The sequence below is a fragment of the Mytilus edulis genome, chromosome 13 (assembly GCF_963676685.1).
Source record: "Mytilus edulis chromosome 13, xbMytEdul2.2, whole genome shotgun sequence".
Lineage (NCBI taxonomy): Eukaryota > Metazoa > Mollusca > Bivalvia > Mytilida > Mytilidae > Mytilus > Mytilus edulis.
Genome location: NC_092356.1, coordinates 18379206 through 18404428, shown reverse-complemented (window position 1 = coordinate 18404428; position 25223 = coordinate 18379206). Strand labels below are relative to the sequence as shown.

The window sequence follows — 25223 nt, the reverse complement described above, 5'->3', positions numbered from 1 at the left end:
ATTTTTTTTAAATTGTGTACTTTTGCTATTTTTTTTTCATTTTTCATTGATGTTTGTCAAAGCAACATAACTTATATATAACAAGAATGTGTCCATAGTAAACAAATGCCCTACTCACACTATTATTTTCAATGTTCAGTAACAGTGAAATTGGGGTCAAAACTTTAATTGGAAAGATCATATCATAGGCAATATGTGTACTTAGTTTCAAGTTGATTGGACTTGAACTTCACCAAAAACTGCATTGACCAAATAAAATTACCCAAACTTTAACCTTGAGTGGACAGACGGATGAATGGAAAGACGAATGAACAAACAAAATAAAGATTGGACACACAGACAAAAAAACATAATGTAGTGGGGTATAAAAAGAAAAAGAAATGCATGTTTTGCTACAATTTTTGTTGACTTTTTGTTCTCTTTTTTTAAACAGGTAACCAGTTGTTGTTTGCTCTTTGGTCGGGTTGTTGTCTCTGTGACACATTCTCCATTTCCATACTCAATTTTAACCATTAGAAATGATCTCTTTTTAAATGAATGTTTTAAAATCTTCATAAAGAAAATTAAATGGTTTGAACTGTCTTTCTGCAGATAGATATTTGTTAACACCATTGTGCTGTTCCCTTTTGAACTTTTAAATACTATACTATTTGAAATGTCTACATATCCTCCACACTGTCAGAATGATTACCTTTTTCATATTTTCCATCTATAACAGCAATAACATTGGAAATATTTCTTCTCTCTATCACATTATTTACATCTAACTCTAACTGTAAGCTGTAAATACAAATAGATTAAAAGTTATAAGTTAGCCCAGAAACAGCTGTAGTGTAATCAACATCTAACATAGATTTCTGCTCAATGAAATTCAAGGTGATCATTTTCATTAAACCAGGTTCAACACACTGTTTTTCTTAAAATGTCCTGTTCCAAGGCAGGAAAATGGCTGTTGTTATTAAATAGTTGGCTTCTTTGTATACTGGAGTTTGTTTTTGTTGCCCTTCAGTGTTCCTGGTGTTACTTTATTTTTGTTGCCCTTCAGTGTTCCTGGTGTTACTTTGTTTTTGTTGCCCTTCAGTGTTCCTGGTGTTACTTTGTTTTTGTTGCCCTTCAGTGTTCCTGGTGTTACTTTATTTTTGTTGCCCTTCAGTGTTCCTGGTGTTACTTTGTTTTTGTTGCCCTTCAGTGTTCCTGGTGTTACTTTGTTTTCCCTTAATAGTAGATCTGTATCCCTTGGTTTTAGTTTGTTATCATTTAAAAAAAAATATCAATCGTTTTATCATTTTTAAACAGTGGTATACTACTGTTGCCTTAATTCGTGTGAAATAAAACAAAGTCTTTTTTTTGTATCTTGATTCTTGAATTATGTCCAGTGAAAGGGAGCTCATTTCTAAATTCTTTTAATAAAGCAAATACACAAATGCATTCTAAACATAGTAAAATATGGTTTATTATCCACATTGCTATAAAAAACAAAATTGTCTTCTCCAACTTTCATCTTAAAAGTAGCACTTAATTGTATAGTTCTTATTCATGAAATAAATACCTTTCATCACTAAAACCAGGTCCTGTTTTGTATGACACATTCAAGCAACCCCTCCATTCATCTGGTGCTGTTTGTCCGCCTAACTGACTAAAATACAAATTATTATATATTTTAGATGACTTTGAATAGGCTTGTTTTTATTGCCTTTTAATTACCGAAAATTAAGAAATCCTTGCTTGGCTAATATCAATGCGAATAATCTGGATGACTGAGTGAGTATCACAATAATAAGAAGTCAAATTCTGATATCTGACACATTTATATTTGTGGTGGGTGCATTTTTCCTTTCAGGTTTTTTAATGCATTTTCACAACTTGTATTATTTTTCTTAGATTCTATTTTGTATGGAAAGTGTTTTAAGAGGGTAAATAAACATATGAGATCATATAGTGATTGATTGATTGACTGTTGGTTGCTTATTAACGTCCAATGTAAGATAGTGAAATTATAAAGAATTTTAAGGTGGTACCCAACACTTTCACCAAAATTAATTTGGCTCGTTTAATTTTTATAAAATTTTGTCCAATTATTTACTTTGACCCTTTAACAAAAATATAAAAATTTAAAAAATTTTGAACCAACTGTTTTGTCAGAAAAATTACACTGGTTATATAGCAGTTTGACAAACACCAATTTTGATCATTGGGAAGCTTAATATTCTTTTTACAACACAATGTTATTATAACGTTTAGCTGACTTTACAGAGTTATTTCCCTGAAGTGTTAGGTACCACCTTAATTAGCTTTTCTGATAAAAATCTTTTTGTTCACTCATGTGCCATACTTTTCCTGTCCTAAACACCAATTGATTTAGGCCACTTTTCTTGGAATTTAATGAAAATTGAATTTCATTCAAATTTTTACATCACAAATTGTAGCACCTCATCAAGTTATTTTTACTGCTGAGTTGTATTTCAGTATAATTACCTCATAAGATATCTAGCATCATCATAACCTATTGGTTGAACTGGAATTTTGGGATAGTCTGCGTTCTCTGCTAAAGTGTGTGGTGCACCATCTGAAAGCAAAAAATAATTATTGCAGTTTTAAGATGCATATTCATAGGTAAAGAAAAATAAATGCATGATACCTCCTCAGCTACCAATTTCAAAACTGAGCATTTTTTATAACAAATATATTAATAACATTATGCCAGTGCAAAGATGGAATGGATGGCTTTTTAAAATTCAATGGCAAATTAATTGCATATTCAGGACAGGAACAAGCTAAGCAAGATTTTTAACATGAAAGTCCTTAAACAATTCTATGACTATGAGTTAACCAGCCTGAGCTCATTGTTGAAGGTCATTAGGTGACCTATAGTTGTTTTACATTTCTCTGTCATTTGGTCTCTTGTGAAGAGTTGTCTCATTGGCAGTCATACCACATCTTCTTTTTTATATTAGCTTTTACTCGTGTGCTTAGCAGAGAAACCTCAATTACTAATTTTACACTCTGGTTTGACTCAGCCAGTTTTTTCATCCCCAACCTCCCAAACATGCTACCATATAACCTATTCATAAACGATGAATAAGCATAATCCCTGACACAATACTTACTAATAGCTGGATATCCAGGTGTCTGGGGGTCACCAACCAAATTATATCTAACATGTGATAAAGGCACTGCCCATCCTGGTAACCACCATGTTTTAGGATACACTATTGATTGTCCATTAGCGTAATCTGCAGGGTCAGGATATAGGATGACTCCTGCTGCTCCTTCAGTTTGTGCATGTAATACCTGGAAATATAAATGAGCTTATACATGATATACAATAATTTTATTTTATGGGATATCATTTTTTTTCTTGCAAAGATATAGAACTAAAGGTTCCGGGAAGTCTGTTTATAAATCTCAGAAACTAAAAAATATTTTTTAAAAATTCTGCCATTAGGTATGTGAAAAAAAGACAAAATAAAATGTTCTTCCCATAATTGCAAATATTTTTTTTGTAATTTTAGTATTTTTTAGTACATGTACATGTTTCTTTCAGCTGCACTACCAAATTATTTTATGTAATGATTTTTTTGTGAAACTTTTTCTATCATTTTTCAATGTATCTGCTGTTTTTCTACTTAGTGAGACAAAAAAGATGGTATGGTTTTGAATTTAAAAACACCAAAATGTCTTTTAAGCATGCAATTCCAGTAATTGTGTGGTTTTGTGTCAAATTGACAATATAGACTTTTTATTAAAAAAAATCTATTCATTAAATGATAGAAATTTGATCAAGGAAAAATAAAAAAGAATCAAGAATTTGGAAAAAACAGTCTAGTTTTGTTAGGTCAGAATTTTTGCCATTCAAACTTTGACTTTTGACAAATTGATTTTGCAAAGGTTCAACATGCTAAGTGTGTGGTACTTTCCTAATGAAAATGGCTTCGGTCAGAATTTTCTAATTAACTTATTAAAAGTATTACAAGTGTGGACACAGAATTGTGTTGTCTGATTAGAAAATTTTCAAAATGACTTGTAGATGGATGGATTCTGCAGGGTGCCACCAGGTGAATTTGTCATTCCAAAATCTACAAATCTGCTAAAGAGGTACATGTATAACCCTATAAACTGACCATATGGCACCATTTTACATCTCTTACCTTATTAGCTGGGTGTATTTTTCCATACTTGACTAAAACAACATTCTTTTTGATAGTAACATTTAACTTTTTTAATCTTGAAAAATCTTTTTTGCATCCATAATTTGCATAGATGAGTTTGCTCTACAAATAAAAGCAAAATATTTATATATCAGTTTAAATTTAACAATATAAAAGTAAACAATGAGAACAATATATACAAACACCAGTTTTTTTTAACTTGTTCGACCTCGTTTTGCTTTTAATCTATATAGTCTGCAAAAACATATTATAGTCGCCGTCAGCTGAAATTCGTAGCGGTTATCGGTAAAAATAATCTAAACTATCAATCGCGTTCACTCGAGATATATTTTTTCACATTCCATTCATAAATCGCAAAAAGAAAAACCGCTACTGACCTACCTTTTAAGTGATCACACTGTAATAATCCTGACCTTCACATTTTCCAGAATATTTTCCATTGTAATTCCGCCATCTTTGTTTCTATGAGGATCATTTGTTTACATATGACATTCGTTACTGTACGCAGTTTCCTGAAATGTTCCTTTCATTGATGTGATAAGGTTTCCCACGCTTTATGCAAATTTTATGAAATTGAACTCCACGGAAACACTTCCGGTAAAAACAATGGCTGATTCCACCATTCAAAATCGTCTATGAAAAAGTGAAGGTCAGGATTATTACAGTGCGAACACTTAAAAGGTAGGTCAGTAGTGGTTTTTCTTTTAGCGATTTATGAATGGAATGTGAACAAGAATGTGTCCTCAGTACACGAATGCCCCACTCGCACTATCATTTTCCATGTTCAGTGGACCGTGAAATTGGGGTAAAAACTCTAATTTGGCATTAAAATTAGAAAGATCATATCATAAGGGACATGTGTACTAAGTTTGCAGTCGATTGGACTTAAACTTCATCAAAAACTACCTTGACCAAAAACTTTAACCTGAAGCGGGACAGACGGACGGACGAACGAACGGACAGACGGACGGACGAACGGACGGACGGACGCACAGACCAGAAAACATAATGCCCCTCTACTATCGTAGGTGGGGCATAGGTGGGGCATAAAAACTATATCTCGAGTGAACGCGATTGATAGTTTAGATTATTTTTACTGATAACCGCTACGAATTTCAGCTGACGGCGACTATAGTGCTAGGTCTGATCTTAAAATGAAGTCTAATTTTTTTAAAGAGTTTTGCTGTCTGTTTTTTTTTCTGAGAGTATAACCTCGGTTCAAAGGAATTTAAAAATATGTCTTTACTGGTTTTTTTTCTAGTTGCCAGTGTAACTGGATTTTGTAAAAATATGTTGCTGGTAAAATAAAAATTTAAATCCTCTGTAAAAATTGAGGTATTGATGGCAGCTCTTAACTTCAATAGTAGTAAATTTTTCGAACAGTTTAGAGCTTGACATATTGTAAAATCCCGTTTATATTTGTCATTGGATTACTGCCTCAATAAGCTATATTACTACACTTCACCATTTATTCATATCTGTTTACTATATTTAAATATTTTCAAAACAAGAGGCAATTTAGAGCTTGAAATACATTAAAATATGGTTATGATGGTGTAGACACTTTTTTTTTCATTAATGATGACATCTATCTAGGTTGCTTTAATTTTATCAATCTCTTCTCTGATCAGGCAAGCATACCTGTCAACTTTTCAAAATGCCCATGGGGGTTTTGCTTGCAAGATGGCTGTCATAGTCCTAAAAAACCTTCAAGGGGCCTGCAAATACATTTTAATGTTGTTTTTTTGCTTTTTCGTACTTCAATAAGCCTGAAGTCATTGTAAACTTAATTGTTTTGTTTAAATTGAGGACAAAATTGCTCTTTCAAAATTTCAATTTGGGAGCCTCCATGGGTGAAATCCCTAACAAATAGTGACAGTTGGCAGGTATGGACAAGTCATTGACTATTACACTCACTCTGACAAAACCAGAAGGAGAGTAGGCATTGAATGGTATATAATCTGGGTGTATCCACATGACTGTCATGTGATCAACACTTACCCTGACAAAACCAGAAGGAGAGTAGGCATTGAATGGTACATAATCTGGGTGTATCCACATGACTGTCATGTGATCAACACTTACCATGACAAAACCAGAAGGAGAGTAGGCATTGAATGGTAAATAATCTGGATGTATCCACATGTCTGTCATGTGATCAACACTTACCCTGACAAAACCAGAAGGAGAGTAGGCATTGAATGGTATATAATCTGGGTGTATCCACATGACTGTCATGTGATCAACACTTACCCTGACAAAACCAGAAGGCGAGTAGGCATTGAATGGTATATAATCTGGGTGTATCCACATGACTGTCATGTGATCAACACTTACCCTGACAAAACCAGAAGGTGAGTAGGCATTGAATGGTATATAATCTGGATGTATCCACATGTCTGTCATGTGATCAACACTTACCCTGACATAACCAGAAGGCGAGTAGGCATTGAATGGTATATAATCTGGATGTATCCACATGTCTGTCATGTGATCAACACTTACCCTGACAAAACCAGAAGGAGAGTAGGCATTGAATGGTATATAATATGAGTGCATCCACATGTCTGTCATGTGATCAACACTTACTCTGACAAAACCAGAAGGAATGTAGGCATTGAATGGTATATAATCTGGATGTATCCACATGTCTGTCATGTGATCAACACTTACTCTGACAAAACCAGAAGGACAGTAGGCATTGAATGGTATATAATCTGGATGTATCCACATGTCTGTCATGTGATCAACTCTTACCCTGACAAAACCAGAAGGAGAGTAGGCATTGAATGGTATATAATATGGGTGCATCCACATGTCTGTCATGTGATCAACTCTTACCCTGACAAAACCAGAAGGAGAGTAGGCATTGAATGGTATGTAATCTGGGTGTATCCACATGTCTGTCATGTGATCAAAACTTACCCTGACAAAACCAGAAGGAGAGTAGGCATTGAATGGTATATAATCTGGATGTATACCAGACATGTTATCATGGTTATAATGTGCTTGGAATACTACACTGGTATTTGGTATCGTTGATAATACTGAAATGCTGCTAGATTTTGATGTGCTGAAAAAAGAAAGAAAAGTAATCTACATGTCTGTAGATTTGAGTTATATAGGCATTGAATGGTATTTAGCTTTAAAAATTAACGATAAAATATCTGAAATCTACTCCTAAATATTCCAATGAAAAAAGGCTCTGTCTTAGCGGCTAGCCCCTTCCCCCCATTTGTTTCACATAGAAATTTTACAATATGTGGAGTCTATGGTTTAGAGTTAAACAAATGTTGTACATATATATGTTTTAAAGTTGGTTACAATTTTTGTAACTTGAGTTTAAGTTTACATGAGCAAATGTTATGTTATTTTTGGTAATGCAGCATGCATTAAATTACAGACCTTTCCAAGTAGCCTTTTTAAATTTGTTGTACTGTTACACCACTGTCCCAGGTTAGGGGAGGGTTGGGATCACACTAACATGTTTAACCCGCCACATTCTGTCTGTATGTGTCTGTCCCAAGTCAGGAGCCTGTAATTCATTGGTTTTTGTTTGTTGTTGTGTTACATATTTGATTTTTTAGTTCATTTTGTTGTTCATTAATTGGGATGGTAGTTTTGTCCTTTGAATTGTTTTACATTTGTCATTTAGGGCCCTTTATAGCTAACTATGAAGTATTGGCTTTGTTCATTGTTGAAGGCCTGTTTTATTTTATTTGTAGATCTTTTTTATATATAAAAAAAAATTATTTGACCGTCCAACAACCGTTAATTCAGAAATTATTGTTGCAGGTTTATAATTGCAATAATTTAAACTTGCATTTTGAAAGTTTTTAGATGAATTTACATGATTAAACAGTATTTTGCTCAAAAGTGCAAAAGCTCAAATTGTGTTTTAGTTTAAAATGACACAAGAGTGCAGACACTGAAATGTCTCGCCTTCTTTACTAATCATTGATATTATGTTGATACTCCTAAATATAAAGCTTTATTACGACTGTCACATAAACTTAACATGAACCATGAAAATGAGGTCAAGGTCAGTTGAACCATATGCCAGGCAGACATGTACAGCTAACACTGCTTCCATACAACAAATATAGTTGACCTATTGCTTATAGTTTAAGAAAATGGACCAAAACACAAAAACTTAACACTGAGCAATGAACCGTGAAAACCAGATCAAGGTCAAATAAAACCTGTACGACTGACATATAGATCATTAAATATTTCCCTACACCAAATATAGTTGACCTACGACATATAGTATTAGATAAAAAGACCAAAACTCAAAAACTTAACTTTGACCACTGAACCATGAAAATGAGGTCAAGGTCAGATGACATCTGCCCGCTAGACATGTACACCTTACAATTATTCCATACAACAAATATAGTAAACCTATTGCATAAAATATGAGAAAAACAGACCAAAACACAAAAACTTAACTATAACCACTGAACCATGACAATGAGGTCAAGGTCAGATGACATCTGTCCGCTAGACATGTACACCTTACAATCATTCCATACAACAAATATAGTAAACCTATTGCATAATGTATGAGAAAAACACACCAAAACACAAAAACTTAACTATAACCACTGAACCATGAAAATGAGGTCAAGGTCAGATGACACCTGCCAGTTGGACATGTACACCTTACAGTCCTTCCATACACCGAATAAACTAGACCTATTGCTTATAGTATCTGAGATATGGACTTGACCACCAAAACTTAACATTGTTCACTGATCCATGAAATGAGGTCGAGGTCAACTGAAAACTGTCTGACGGGCATGAGGACCTTGCAAGGTACGCACATACTAAATATAGTTATCCTATTACTTACAGTAAGAGAAAATTTAACATTACAAAAAATCTGAACTTTTTTTCAAGTGGTCACTGAACCATGAAAATGAGGTCAAGGACAATGGACATGTGACTGACGGAAACTTCGTAACATGAGGCATCTATATACAAAATATGAAGCATCCAGGTCTTCCACCTTCTAAAATATATAGCTTTTAAGAAGTGAGCTAACACCGTCGCCGCCGCCGGATCACTATCCCTATGTCGAGCTTTCTGCAACAAAAGTTGCAGGCTCTACGAAAACTGCAACCATAATTGCACGCAATAATTTCTTAATATACAGTAATCTTTTTTCTACAAGGGGACAAAAAAACAAATACACATTTTTGAGTCCATTATGAACCTATCTAACAAAGTACAAATATCTAACAAATACTTACTAATTACGATATGATAATAAGACACTGTATTGTTTCATTTTGACAGAATCAAGAGGGAAAGTAGACCAAAACGATATCAGATATTCTATAAACTTATTAGTTGTACCAATGCCTGATAGCATCACTTGTTTGGAGATCTCACTACAAATAAAAACAATTAAAGATTTAAACAAATCAGCAAAACTCAAAAAATATGAACAGAAAGATCAGCTTACAAAAAAGGATGTGCCCACCTATCTGGAGCACCAGCCACATGAGATTTTTGGTGAATATTTGGCTTATAAGCAATCATACTACATATTTTTATTTTTACAAAGTTGTCTCCCTTGTCTTATAGATTTCTTTGCTACCCATAATGCCAGAGTTTCTAGATAGCTTACAATTAAGGTCTGCAACTATTTGAAGAATGAATGGAAAACTAGGTCTGACATGTCTAATATTATTGGTAAGTTATATTATTATTCTTTTGTTCTCTTCTACCAGTCATTTGTCATATTGTGTGTATATATAGTATGTGTTGCCATAGCATGTCACGTATGCTCTTACACATAAATGTTCATTCATTTTTATAGCTATAGTGCTTTGTTGACTGTTGATTGCCTATTTGTCCTTTCCTGTTTTCTTTTCTGGTATGGTGTTATCTAAGAAACTTTTTTATCTCCTGATGCAAAATTTCCAGTTTAAAGTAGTCAATGAAATTAACGGTACCAATTTTCTTGCACCAGATGTGCATTTCGACAATACATGTCTCTTCAGTGATGCTCGTGGCCAAAATATTTGCAATCCAAAGCTCATATAAAAGATGAAGAGCTATAATCCAAAAGGTCCAAAAAGTATAGCCAAATCCATGAAAGGAATCAGAGCTTTGCATGAGGGAGATACATTCCTTAATTTATAATAATTTCTAATATTTTGTAACAGCAAATTTTAATAACACAATAAATCCGTATTTTCATGCCAGTACCGAAGTACTGGCTACTGGGCTGGTGATACCCTCAGTCAATTGTTGTAGAAAAGATTCTTACAATTGTATTTTTTTTTATTGCATTAGTAAAGTTCTAGTTTGTAAATTCAAATTTTTTTTTTTATAAATTGACAGTTACAAATAAGATGTTAATCATTTTGATTTCAGGAAAATCTGCATACAGTATTATGTATCAGATATCAAATTGTGAGGTCCTATTATTGCGATACACACACTGTAGCATTATTCGCATTAATAAAAATGTTGCAATATAATTTTTGAATTTACAGTAACAATCATTACTTGAGATGGTCCTTGTAGTTGGCAGTATCATTCAAATCTGCCTGAATCTTCTGTCGCAGGGAATCATCATAATTCTACAAAAAAATAAATCACATTTTAATAATATCGTGGAATCATCTATTTTTGTGGGTACCAATTTCTTGGATTGAGGAAAACTTGCATTTTCGTGAGTTTACTCAAGTCTGCATATATTCCTATAGAAAATTTGTAATTGGTTGGACAATGAAATAGGTGGTTCTTGAATGACCACAAAATCCACAAAAATTGGTATTTTAAGTAAAAGTATTATAATGAATTCACAGTAGTACCTGTTGAGTTGAAAAAGTGTAAAAAATCATCTCATATGTCTCAACTTAATGCAAAACTTATATCATGACTCAAAAACTGATACAATATCAATGCACATATATTCAAAAAATCTTGTCTCAATATAACTTATCCTTTGCCAAATTTGTTGCTCATAATGACAAGCTTTGAACATAGGTTTTCATTATGTGTCTCGAAATTATATGATATTAAACACTTTTTTCACAAAATAAGACGTACAGCATGTACAGCATTCTAAAGAAATAAATGTTTACGTTTCATAGCTACTTTTAAGACCAGTCTAATTCCACAGGAAAAGAAAATCTTGGTAAATTCTTTCAGACAGTTTCTGCAATTCAAATGAGATCAGGGAGTAAATATAATTGATCTGGGATTTTAAGGAAGGGAAAATAATTTGTTGAAATTGCGTTTACAAGACCTCTGCTTCTAACCAACATGCACCAAAACAATAAAACATTCAGTTGACTACATTACTTCTGGGTCATAAAACATTATTAGATCATAGCACTATATTCTACTTAGATAAACGTTTCTGAGATAAGTTTTAAATAATGTCCTAGTCCTTGAAAATGAGACATTTAGATTAAATGTCATTCCACTCTAGAATTGTCATGTTCAATAAAAATTAATGGCAATCCAAAGAAATTATTTTCTCAAGATTACTTGAACAATAATTGGTGCCAAGAACATCACTTTTTGAGATATACATGAAATGATAGTGGCATTTGTGATCGGACAAAACATAATCAATTATCAGAAAAATGACATTTTAAGTGTTTTTTGATGAATTATTATTCCTTCTTTTTTTTTTAATTTACTGATAACTTGGAACTTCCATGTGGGACTTCATGAAAAAAGTTGTGTGATTTCAGCATATTGTTTGTTACTGTATATCGATCGTATTTATTATATTTCCAAAATTGTGCAAATTTAAATCAATAAAAATAAGTTTTGCTAAAATCCCAAATATTTTGAATAAAAATCCAAAATATCAAAATATTATTTTTTTTATGTATATATATATAGTATTACCATATTGATTTAATTTTATATCAATAATTTAAAACCCAACTTGATATTTTTAGTTATACACAAATGAACATTCAAATTCCTTCATTTGTCTATACCAACATTTTTGCATTTGACTCAAGGTCATATTTATCTCTGACTGATTATGACCTCTTTTTTTAAATCTATTGGAAGTTGGGTGTGTACCTATGGATATTTTAGTCTAAGAGAGATGATTTTTTATTAGTTGTTATTGGCTTTAAACTAACTTTCAGTTACTACATCAGTAGTACTACCATAATTGTAGTTAAGTCTTATGTGTTTTTGTTAGTAGTTTTTGTGCTTTGTAAAGATCTGATGAATTAAAACCAAATGTTTTGCTCATTTTTGTAAGCTGTCACTAACTGTGTGTGACCTATGGTTGATAACCTTCAAGTCATTTGTTTTCTTGTGGTGAGTTGTCTCATTAGCAATAATACTACATCTCCTTACCATACTAAGTAGCCTAATTTAACCATGTGTCCAAAAAATCTCATCTCTACTTTTATGAATTTCTAACAAACCTGTTTGATTCCTAGATGTTCTACTGCTGGCTTCTGTTTGATCAGTGTCTCATGAATGTTTCTTCTTATCATATAACCCAGTATCATCCCAGCAGAAAAAAACACCAGCAGGAACAAGATCTTGAGTAGGCATCCTTTCCGCCCACTAAAGAAAGGCACAGGGGCTATTGACTGTGTGTCCAAGTTTTTATATTCGATGTCAACATTGTCCGTGTCTGCTTCCCACCTGGAGACCTGTTTGCCTGCTATATACTTCCCCTTCGCTGGCATTCTGTAAGACAAAATCAGGATAAATGATTTGGAAAAATTTAGTAATAAATGACAATCTAAAATTCTGTTGATCATGTTGACAGAAAAAGATTCTCATTGTTAGTAATCTTTATAACAAGAATGACTTTCCCATCATTGTGCATACTGTATAACAAGAACAGGATTAAACAAGTTGGAAATACAGCAGCAAAATTAGCAATAAATTCTGTTGATCACGTTAATAGAATGACTTTCCCTTAATTGGTATTTTGTAAATCAAGAAGTTTGAAAAACAATGAGGGGGGGGGGGGGGGACCTGTGTAGGAGACAGAGTGGGCTAAGTAGTCCAACTACAGTATCAACCTGTCAGTTAACACTGCAGAAAATTCAAATCCTGCACTTAGCAGGTGCATTCCACACCAATCTTAATTTAGTTAATTTAAGGATTGTCAGTATAATATTCCTTCATAAGTTTGGTGGTTTCTCCTGGCACCTTCTGCTAATAAAAACTAACCTGAATAACTACCAAACTAGCTAAAAGTACTGACAGTGGCGCTGAAAACCAATCAATCAATCAAATTGAAAAACAAATATAGCAGAAAGCCCTCAATAACTGTAAACCACTGATTTGCAGGCTCCTCATATCCTGAAAACTGTTATTCAAATACTAATGGCAAACACAAACTAAAATGAATCTACAACATTCAAGTATTGAATCACTACTGAAAATGAAGTAAATAAAAATCTATTACAAACAGTAAGAGGCTATCAATCAACCTTTAAATAAATCAAACCTTTATGTGAATTGACAGTTCTTTCAACAATGTCTATTTTCAATCATTTTACATAATATCTCTTACATTAAAAACAATTAACCATTAAGATTTCACAACTTCCTCCATTGATTTATCTATTAATCTCATGCACACGAGCAAAAGTTTAAAGGCAATTTAGCGATAAACTTAGGATCTGACAAATTCAACGATTTCTCAATCCATCTTCTCACATGCAAGTCTTAGTTAAAAATCTACTTTCAATTCTTCGTGCCTTAAAGAAACATCAATAAAATTTCACTTAACTTCTCAAGCTTTCGAAGAAACTTCCTGTTTAACGATACAAACAGAATTACAAAATTGCTTCTTTTCCTGTAACCTATACAGTAACATTTATTATGTAAGTACAAGTTTTGCTGAAGATAATTGACATCTCCAGCCATGCTTTAATTCATCTAAACACTACCTTCCAATTCAATAATAACTAGAGTTTAACACACCAATATTATCCAGTGGGGAATAACATAGACAAGAAATATAATGTTAGATATTTGGTCAAGAACATAAATGTTCTGATTACACATTTCTTCAAGTAGATAGACTATATTGATTTATCATCTCAGAATCTTGCATTAGATAAGAATTAAGTTGTGGTCAGTTTGATTGATTATGGAACCACATCTCTATATAAAAATTTCAAATTCCTGTATTTTACCAACTTGAAGTAAATTGAGCAATTTTAACTGATAACGTATGTAAAACAATCATTTTTTATCTGTTAAATCCATATACTAAAATAAAAAGCAGACCAAGTTTTATTTCCTTTAATTAAATACGCACAAACTCAAAATTGGTATTTACTATAGTTATTGTGTCTGGTGTTGTTAAAAATCATACCAAACTAACAAAAGCTAAATGCTCCTGACTTGCAAAAATGCAGCGTGGTTAAACATGTTTTTATTTAAATCTCAACCCCCCCCCCTTTACCTCTAGCCAATGTAGAAAAGACAAACACACAACAATATGCACAGTAGAACTCAGTTTAAATGAAGTCCATAATTCAGAAATTCAGAAAAAACAATAGCTTAAAAATTGTAAAAAATATGTTTTCTAATTTTCCTGTAACCATATACAATATCCAATTATTCCTAAATCCATTAAAATAAATACAGCTACCGTTATTACTTAAATACAAGTTTTACTGAATTTAATCGACATCAGAGCCATGCATTCATCTAAACACTACCTCTGAATGCAATAATAACTAAGAGTGCATCTCTTGTCTGATGATGCTTTCATCTAAACGCTACCTTTGAGCTCTATAATAACTAGAGTTTAACACACCAATAATCCAGTCAGGAATATGGTAGACATAAAATAAAATGTTAGATATTTGGTCAAGACCATAAATGTTGTGATTACACATTTCTTCGACTATTGATTTATTATCTCTGAATTAATTGGTACTTAAGTCTGATCAGTCTGATTGATTCTTGGACAAAACATACATTTACATAGGACAGCAAGTTGATCTCCATATTATTATACTAGTACCACAATTTTGAATTTTCAAAATTTTTCTTGGAGTTTGAGCCATTAGTTAATTCATTTTACATTTTATGTAATTATCTGTAATTTCTAATTTTTAGTAGATGAAACTTGTTTCTAAGCAGAATTCCTTTGGACTGATAAATGTTTGGATCTCTGGTATTCTTTAAATAACAAGGTATAATGACATTTGCGCCAATTTTTTAAATTTCCATTCTTTCATTTGCGCCGATTTTATATTTGCTCCTAATTGGATTTACAGGTAAGTTAAAATATACTTATACATGTACTTAATACCGTACAGGTATATTGGTAAAATCTGTTTATAAACAAAGGTTTTAGTTAATTTTGATTCATATTGTTCTGAACTTTGCTGTAATTGATGGACATATAGCACACAGCAACGAGCCGAGGAGTCAATTCTTTAACCATCGACGGCCATACACATAAGTACGTAAGCCAGACAAAGAAAAGATGGACTTCATTATTGACAATTACAACAAATACAGAAGAGACGAAATCACAAGAAAGGAATATATTAGATATATGCTGCCTATAAATACTCAGCAAGAACAGATTTATGATTTTAATGTATTTTGTTTTTATGGATTTGAATGCTGTAAACAGATTTTCAATTCGTCATTTTAGTTTAAACCAGAGTGCTTTTATCTAAGGTTTTTACTTCTTGATTTTAAAGTATGTGAATATAGTGTACAACTGGATGACGGAAGAGGTCTATAATGATAAATGAAAAATAACATGACTTGGATGGAGAGTTGTCTCATTTGCACTCATACCACATCTTCTTATATCTATTCACCTGTAATTAACCTGTAAATAACCTGTAAAAAATTGGCGCAAAGAAAACAAAAATTGGCGCAAATGAAAGAAAAAATTGGCGCAAATGAAATGCAGATCGGCGCAAATGCAAAACGACGAAAGCTACAGAAGAATAATATTCGATGTTAATTAAGTTTTAAAAAAAACAGGCCTGGAGTTTTGAGCTGCAGTGAATTTACCATAATGTATCCAGATTTGAATACATTGAGATATCACAGTCAACTTGTATATATATATAAATATATAATAATTAAGACAACAAATAAACAACAAAAAGACAATTAAATAAAGGATTTCAATCTTTTTAATTAAAAAATTCGCTGATGTACATTTTACATATATTTGCTTTTCCTTCATTTTTGATACATTAGTTAGGCTGTTGACTTTCTCGTTTGAATTGTTTTACATTTATGAGATCCGGGCCTTTTATCATGTTTATAGCTGACTATGTGGTTTGGGCTTTGCTCATTGTTGAAGGCCATACAGTGACCTGTAGCTGTTAATTTCTGTGTCATTTGGTCTCTTGTGGAAAGTTGACTCATTAGAAATCATACCCCATCTTCTTATTTATACTTTTTCATTTTAAAATCTTTAGGATTTGACAGAGTTACAGCTTCATAAATGTTGCATGGTACATCAAATTGAAAATAATGTTACACAATTGACCATTTTCATTAATTCCAGAAGATGTCATTAGCAATTGAAGTTGAGAATGAAATTACAAATTGTCTTGGTGAGCAGTTATGAAAATTTTACCAAGAATGCACTTAAAATCCTAAAAAATGCCAAATTAAAAAATCTTGAATAATAATACTCCCTTAAACTGAAGTGAATAAAAATTCTTAGATGCATTGTTTATGTGGAACCAAATTTACTTTTTTTAAACAATTAAAGAACATATATTTCATCAAGACAGTCCTTTTGAAATCTTTGTGTACCGTATATATATATATCTATGCGTATTCCGCCAAAAGGATGAGTTGAACAGGAATTATTTCCCTTGATTATTTAACCTTGAAGGTTATTGCTATATCTAATGCTATTACTTATTGACATGAAACATTTGTTTTGTAAGCTTAAAAATTTCAAAACTGTAAAATTTACAAATAACAAAACCATCTCTTTGAATAGCAATGAAATCACAATAGCTTGATCCTTTTTTGACCTTCGACTTCAACATACCAAATTTACAATAGCTTTAATCACAATTCCCTGTTATTTCAGCAAAAGACATGTTTTCAAGATTCATTCATTTTCCAATATCGCAAGGAAAACAGTTCATATCACTATAAAAGCTATGCTAATGAATTTCTCAAAGCTCAGTAAATGAGTCATATTATATGCCTTAATTGAAATCTGCTATGATTGTTAATAATTTTGGTATTACAAAAAGAAGTGCTAGCATGTTTAACTAAATAATTTATAATTAATTAAATTATAGTTACCTCACCATGAACTTTCATATATTCTTTTTTTAAATATCCATACAATTACGAAAATTTACAGATCCTTTTTCCGTGAGAGATCTCTAGACAAGATTGGCGTGTTACACAGTGAAAACAAATCCAATTTATCTAAAAAGTGTTTCATTAAGTATTTAAGCCCTAAGCAGTCAATTCATTGCATTGTTTGTATGCTATATATTGGATACAGTGCTGTAAAAACAAGACGAGACTCTAAAGCTAATATTGGATATTACGAAAAACAGACAATGTGGAAGCTAATTTTTGTCTGACTTTCGGGTGATGTATTTACATATATCATTATTTAAAATTTTATTTACTTGAAGATCGTTACTAAGGTTGATATGAGATTGGAAAATTAAAAAACGTTGATATTATACTGTATAAATATCAACTTTCACATAATTTTTTATAGTCTTCATTATTCACATTAACCATGCATGCAGATAGAAAATGGCATTTTGATGCTTTTTTCTATAATTGCTAAAAATTTAATATCCGTTTGTAAATTTTGATTGCCCTTAACATTCTGTGATTATTTTTCTGTTTATCAACAATCATAACAAACGCAATCAATAATTTCAGAACTTTGTCTGATTAAATGACGAAAAGTGAAGAAAAAAAATTTCAAACTAGAAAACCAATATAACTGCCCTAATTTAGACAATAATGGAAAAAAAATATGACAGACACCAACATGCAATAACCAGTACAAACTCCTAAATTGGGACAGGTACATCAAAAATTTGGGGGGATGGGGAATAAACATGTTTGTGAGTGTTTATTGTGATCTTCCGCATGCCTGAGACATTGATGAAAAAGCTTAAATAAGAACAAACTGTAAAATTACTTAGAAATGGCTTGATTCATCATTGTTTGTTTAAACAAGATAGAGAATGAAATCTGATATATTGTTTAGCAGATTAATTCTTAATGATTTTTCAATTGGACTCATTAAATTGAGTGTTTGATAGTGCAATTTTCATAATGGTTATTCATCAATTAAGATAAATCAGTATGAAACACCATAAAAAAAGGATTGCATGACAAAAACATTTTTTCTCTAATGAAAAAAATCCCCAAAGGGAGATCTCACCATATGCTACAGTGCTATGGAGTTTATAAATGAAAAAATAAAAACAGGAAGCCAGAAGCTATACAATAATAAGATGTAGCATGATTGCTGATGAAACTACCATCCATCAGAGACAAATGATGAAGAAGTTTGAAACTGAAGGTCATAACAAAATTAATTGTAAGGCCTTCAACAATGAGTAAAACCAATACTGAAAGTTATTGGTTACCTGACATGACATAAATGTTTAACAATTCCAAATGTGGAAACTAAAAGCCTGATTTATGAACAAAACAATAAACAATAAACTAATTTAATATACAGCAACAATGGACAATCTCTGATTTACAGGCTCCCTCATGGGGGCTAAACATGTTTGCAGGCGCCAAACCCTATCCCTGGCGTAACAGCACAGGATAACAATAAACTTATAATACATTAGAAAAGGACATAACTCACTCATCAGATCAATACAAAGCACTGTTGAAGAACAATGAACTAACAATTACACTTTAAGACACAAAGTACAGATCTTATCGAGAATACTTTAATGCACTAATAAATATTGACGCTTAAGTTCAAAGCTGTCAATAACAATAAATGAAACATATATCAATTAGTACATATCCTATGGATTAAGTGTATATAATGATGAAATAAATCTGGAAAGTGAACTTTTCATATGGAATCAAGTAAATAAAATCTTATGTTTAAATAAGATTACTAAATTACCTAATTTCATCAAAGAATGTCATCGTAATACAGCATTGGTAATATATTTACAATAATTACTTATTTCAAAAAGGTAAAAAAAACACAACAAAAAACAATTTGTGCATGACTTATCCAAAAGTGTTTTTGTAATGATGATTGACAGAGAAGAATATCTTTGACAAATAAATGATATGTGACATGAATATCAACTAAATTAAATAATTTCTCATTTATTTCATCTTTACATATATCATGCATATCCTAACGATCAATTCCCATGTAAATAACTGAAGAATCTTGTATAAGACAGCACTTAATAGTTAATTCGTTTAGGGAAATTACAGCCGCTAATACAATAATCGGCTAACAATGGCTACATTGTATTTGCATGTGTTACATGTATTAATCGACAGATGAATCTATAACCCAATTATTAATATCAGTTCAAGGACTCAGAAACCGTGGCAGAACATCTGTGTCCGAACAGTTGCTTATAAATGAATGAAAACTAACATAGTTAAGTTTATAAAAAAAAATATCTATTTGTTGATTTGCACTGAGAAACTTTGACCAAATTTGTATAAATAACTTATGGATTATTTTGTTATCAGTATTGTAAATACCCAAAGCTCAATATTCCGTCTCTTGTAATAGACTTTAAAATATAATATAACTGTTCACAATGATATATGCACTTATTTGACCAGCTAAATAAAAAGTGGAACGGTCATTCCTTGGTGAGATAATAGGCTTAGGCTGCAGAGTCGCAGATACATGTAGAAACTGAAAGCAATCAATATTTTTCTGTGCAGTATGCCCCAAAACAGGAAGCAGCTAATAGGTTTTAATTCATGTCTTGCAAGTCTCCAGACATACAACCTAGTCACCAGATTTGTAACCAAATTGTAAGTCAGTTGTAACTTCACTTGAAAGGCCCCAATTATGTTTTGTTAGCTAACTTAGCTTGCACACCTTTAGGGGGTCTGACTTCATACCAGTTTTAGCATTGTTTAGTGTCGTGATTGTTTTAAGTTCAATCAATAGGTTATCTTGTGGTGTTTTGTGGATTGAATGTTTTAATTGCAATTGCATGCATATAATATGTCAGATTATCTTTACTTTTATTTATTTCAGGCCTTGAAGGCATAATTTTAATAACTTTGCTCAGTGTTCGGAGCACAAAAATCATGCTCGAAACATGAAATCCAGCAATTTGATTGGTTGATTTTCGAGTCTGAGTACAAAAATCATGCTCGAAAGTTTTATGACCGTGAGGCCTTAGGTCTCCTTGGTATCTAAATTTTTACTTTCTTTGATTAAATTATCATATATTTACTATGTTTACTTACAGTCCTACCATAAGTTAATTATTCACATTTAATTATATTGGCTTTGCAATATAGAATTAAGTATTTTGAGTAAATATTTATTGACCTAATATTACTTTAATTTGATGGTATTTACTGACTGGTTTAGTCTAGACAACAGAAAAAACTTCACATATTTATTATGTAATTTTGATAATCCTTGTCCTAATGAAAATGATTAATGACTTTAATCAGTCCCTTAAAATTATAAGTTATCACCATTATGGCAGACATAAGATATTTTCACAGACTTCAAAAAGTGTGGGATATAAAGTCTTTCATAGCAAAATGCCTTGGTGAAGAGTGTAATATATATATAACATTGCTTTTAAGAATATAAATTATTTTTTTCCAACTTTAATTAAAGATATAAATATTTCTTTATTTTTTAGCATGTTTTCATATTTTGCAAATAAAGGCGTGATATATATATATCCATGCACCTCCATGCATTTACACTTGTTACCTTCTTAACGTATACAATCTTAATACAGTGAAACTCTCCCACTAAGACAGGTTATATATATGTCATGGCTTGCATAAATTTCACTATAGTCAAATATATGAATTTTCCACCCCCCTTTTTTCACAATCAATTCGCTCATGTGTCTAAAACTATATTGTCTGACCATGCATCTGACAACCCAATGTAGTCCATGATGTTTAACACCTCTGAAGCATACCAATATAATCCCATTCCCTTTTATAGTCCACTTACTTGACATGTGACAAATTTCACTGTAGTAAAAAAATATATGAATTTTCACCCCCCTTTTTTACAAACAATTCATTCATTTCTACATATATTGACTGACCTGTTGCATTACAGGATATAATACTGCTTCTGTAGTTTATTTATTATGTATCCCCATTCCCCTTTTTTGAGCACACTTGCATAACATTATTTTACACAGGTGTGCATCAAGGTATATATACATGTATATATATATATCAAACATGTTAAAGATAAATTTCATTTAAAAAATCAATAGTAAATGTAAGTAAAGTTTATTACATACACATACCTTTATATTAAACAGACTTACATTGTAAATATATATTACTACATCATGATCTCCTAGGAATCCTTTCAAGTTTTTATCCAATTGAAAAAACCAACCACACACAACCCATCCTGTCTATATTTTTCGTTATAAATTTAGAACACAAAGTGTAAACAAATATGATGTTAAAAATAGCACATACAAATCCTCACTTGAAATTTCAACTAAAGAGCTTTAAACATGTTGAAGGTATTATTAAACAAGGTAAACTTAAAATTCTACAAAGTAAGCATTGTAAGTTACGAATATTAAACAGGATAAAACCTTGTTGACAACTTTATGTTTATATAATTATGTACTTGTAATCCTCATATATCGCATTATATCAATATTTATAAATAATAACAATAGTGCAACGACTTTAAGTATGAAAACTTAACATTACAAAAATCCATTGATCATTGTCAAGAATATAATTGTGTTTTTCGCTAAAGTGCTGTTTTGTTTTATGAAATGTATTTAAGATTGATAGCATACATCCTTTGAAATACAATTAAAAGTATAAAAACACATATAAAAATGGGTCATTAATCGATACCGTGTTTTACACAATGTCCTCACAGGGGACTGATAGTTAGTGAATTATGAACATTAGATTAATTAGCCTGATAACCAGAATAACTTTTAATGGGATAAAAAGTATATTACTTTTTCATAATCTCCCACTAATTTTCTGTTCATGACTAACCATGTATGAATGATATTTTGAAGAGCATTATTTCAGAGTTATCAGGCCTTAAATCACCTGCTGATCTGTAACTCTGAAGGTGCTGATGATATTTTCTTGTTTGTTTGGTGGACCAAAGATCTATGGTCCCAGTGCAAGTCAAAAAATATCACATGGACTTATTATAAAGATACAGCACCATGCACAGCAGGTCCACTTGAGGAGCTATATATGGCAACTACAAAAGTGTGAAGCACTGTAACAAATCCCACTCCCAACTTTGCCATGGTTTGATTTCCCCACCCTCCTAAATTTAAAAATCCTGATCAACATCTGAAATTTAATATTTAAAAAAAGACAACTCCTAAAAAATACATTACAATTTTTTAATTGGGAATAACTCAATTGTAATAAGCATCAGTCAGGTCACAGATCTTCATATTTTGGAAAAAATGTAATATGAAAAGTCTTCCAACCATTAACTCCCCTAATTTACAGAATTATATTATAGGCAAAATACTAAGGGTAAAAGGGGTGAAGGTAAAATGGAAGTCTTGCTGCGTTGTTATTCAAATCCTTAAATAATTTTCCATTTCCTGAAAATGGCATGCAAATCTAAATTCTGTATGCCATAACATTTAGATTAAATTGATGTGTCCAGTGGCAAATATTTCCTGGACGTTCAAGGAGATACAGAGCCTAAATGTCATCATGTAAGAAAGAATGAAAAATAGTCCCAGCTGCAGTGATTAACAGCTGTGTGCATATGTGAAATATATAAATTAAAAATTATGGTTGTATTAATTTTTTTTAATTCAAACTCAAAATCAATAATGTTATGATTGTATCATTATTTCCCAATCTGTTACAGCAATTAAAGCAAACAAAAAACTAAGATTAAAAAATTTCATACACTGTCGATCGCATTGGGACACTGCATGGGCACATTTATTTTCCAGAAACACATTTGCCATTTTCATTGCAACATATTTTCAAGTTTAAAAAGCAGTAAGTTTAAAAATGCACTTTTCATTCCTAAAAAAATACAGGTATCAAAAATTTAATCATGAAATATGCTCTCTTCTATACATCAAAATGATAACAGATTAATGTAATTACTATAAACTTTAAATTAAAGTTGTTTTATTTTTTTTTGCTTGTCACTTTCAAGTGATTGCCAGTTTGCCTGCCGTTTGTTGGTCTTAAACACCAGATACTCATGCTTAAACTCCCTCCTCTTAATAAAACCTGGCTGGTACTTTATAGCCAAAAATGCTAAAAGTCGCATTGCATATCAACAATCAATCAACCACTGTTGGTTCAAGTTAAAATATAAAAAAAATATTAGAAAATTCAACAAACCTGCTGTTACCGAAAACAGAAACTAGAATACTTGTCATTTCCTTGTCAAAAAATTGGAGGCAAAATTACTTCCACAGTCAGCAAATTATGCAATGATTGCTGTTATACCTTCAGCTCATTCACATTTTACACTTTAAATGAATAATTCTAAATGTCAACAAGGTAACCAAGCAATCCTTAAAAACCAATGCAGCAATTAAATTTAAGAAAATCAAGTCATCACGGAATATTCAGTTCCATCGCTTTTATGGCTTTTAAAACGAATAAGCCGCCTTGTGTATGAAAACGTTGCAGTAATCCTTCTTAATCCCACTTCTTCTGCCGTCACTTTATATCTGTTTTAAATAGTTCCGTTTAAAATCACAGAAAAAGACATTACGCAGAATACAAAGAAAATAAATGAAATCTGCAATAATACTCCCCAATTACATTGTAATTGTGTCCTCAAATTTAATTTAAATGGCATCTACTCGACAGTGTACTTTACAATTAAGTTAAAGATACATAGTATTGATTCACTGACTTCATTTCTATCTGGAAATAATTCAGTTATTATATTCTACGACAAAAAGCGAAAGTTCATGATGTAATTCTTGATGGTTTTAATTTCATTACAGTTCTTAAGTATTCTGTTTTAAAGAGTCGGTAATCCATTATTCTAATTCCACAATGCAAGTCTGCAAATTTTTTGATTGATGATTTTTGACGTTCTTTAAAATATTTACGCTGTTTAAATAGCTACGGGATCTGTACGTATTCTAGTACAAACAGAAAATTTTCCAATTGATGGTACCAGGACACTAACATTCTCAATTATTAGAAATCATCTCGATAGCATCATAAAAATTTCCAATTCATTGGTTCCAAATATACTTTTGCAATAATACTAGTGTTACATCACTACCATAGATTTTCAAATACAATGCCAATTAAATTCTGTCACTTTCACAACAGATATTTACAAATGTTCAACACTTTCCACAACAATACGACTTTTAATGTGCCAATATCAAAAACATGATATTGAGAACTTGCACAATAGAGATGCTATCATAAAGTCATAAAACACCTTTTCTATCCATTATTTTCTACATGTAAATGGAATTTAAAATCCATGCAAGCATTACTCAACTTTAAGAGTTATTGAATTTACAACAACTGAGTCGACACTATAACACAAGGTTCTACATTATTTAAAATCCAAGCAACTCACATTTATGATCAAGTAATTGAATTTGACCAGCAAACCTACACAAAGTTCTCAGTTTTTTCGGATGATATTTGTAGAAATATCAATGACTGCCCGAGTAATAGCACTTGCTTCATTTACTTTCAATTATCTTCTCTGTTATAATATACAGCTATATTCTAGCTGATCAATTTATCAATAACAAATGTCCAAATCGACCAATTAACACAAATGCAGTTCCCTGCATACTAAACTATGACCTATTCATCAAATCTGCCATTCTTTTATGCAAGTGCAAATAACTTTGGAATAAAAGCACATGT

General features: G+C 31.5%; 1 protein-coding gene across 10 annotated transcripts in view; it reads right to left on the bottom strand.

Annotated features, from left to right (window-relative positions):
* LOC139501490 (N-acetylated-alpha-linked acidic dipeptidase 2-like) overlaps positions 1–25223 on the bottom strand; it is a 60989-nt gene that overhangs the window by 10882 nt on the left and 24884 nt on the right. For 4 of the 10 annotated variants that reach the window (XM_071290583.1, XM_071290579.1, XM_071290584.1 and 1 more), the window contains 9 exons: positions 12590–12860; positions 10692–10765; positions 9425–9565; positions 7095–7242; positions 4149–4271; positions 3108–3291; positions 2476–2566; positions 1550–1636; positions 692–780 (listed from right to left, as the gene is read on the bottom strand). In XM_071290583.1, the coding sequence (XP_071146684.1) occupies positions 692–780; positions 1550–1636; positions 2476–2566; positions 3108–3291; positions 4149–4271; positions 7095–7242; positions 9425–9565; positions 10692–10765; positions 12590–12859 (1207 nt within the window). In that variant the 5' untranslated portion in view covers position 12860. Of the gene's footprint in view, positions 1–691; positions 781–1549; positions 1637–2475; positions 2567–3107; positions 3292–4148; positions 4272–6338; positions 6577–7094; positions 7243–9424; positions 9566–10691; positions 10766–12589; positions 12861–17444; positions 17468–21433; positions 21539–21643; positions 22192–23711; positions 24398–25223 lie in introns of those variants that run through there. The other 6 variants (XM_071290577.1, XM_071290582.1, XM_071290580.1 and 3 more) reach the window with 6 other exon arrangements.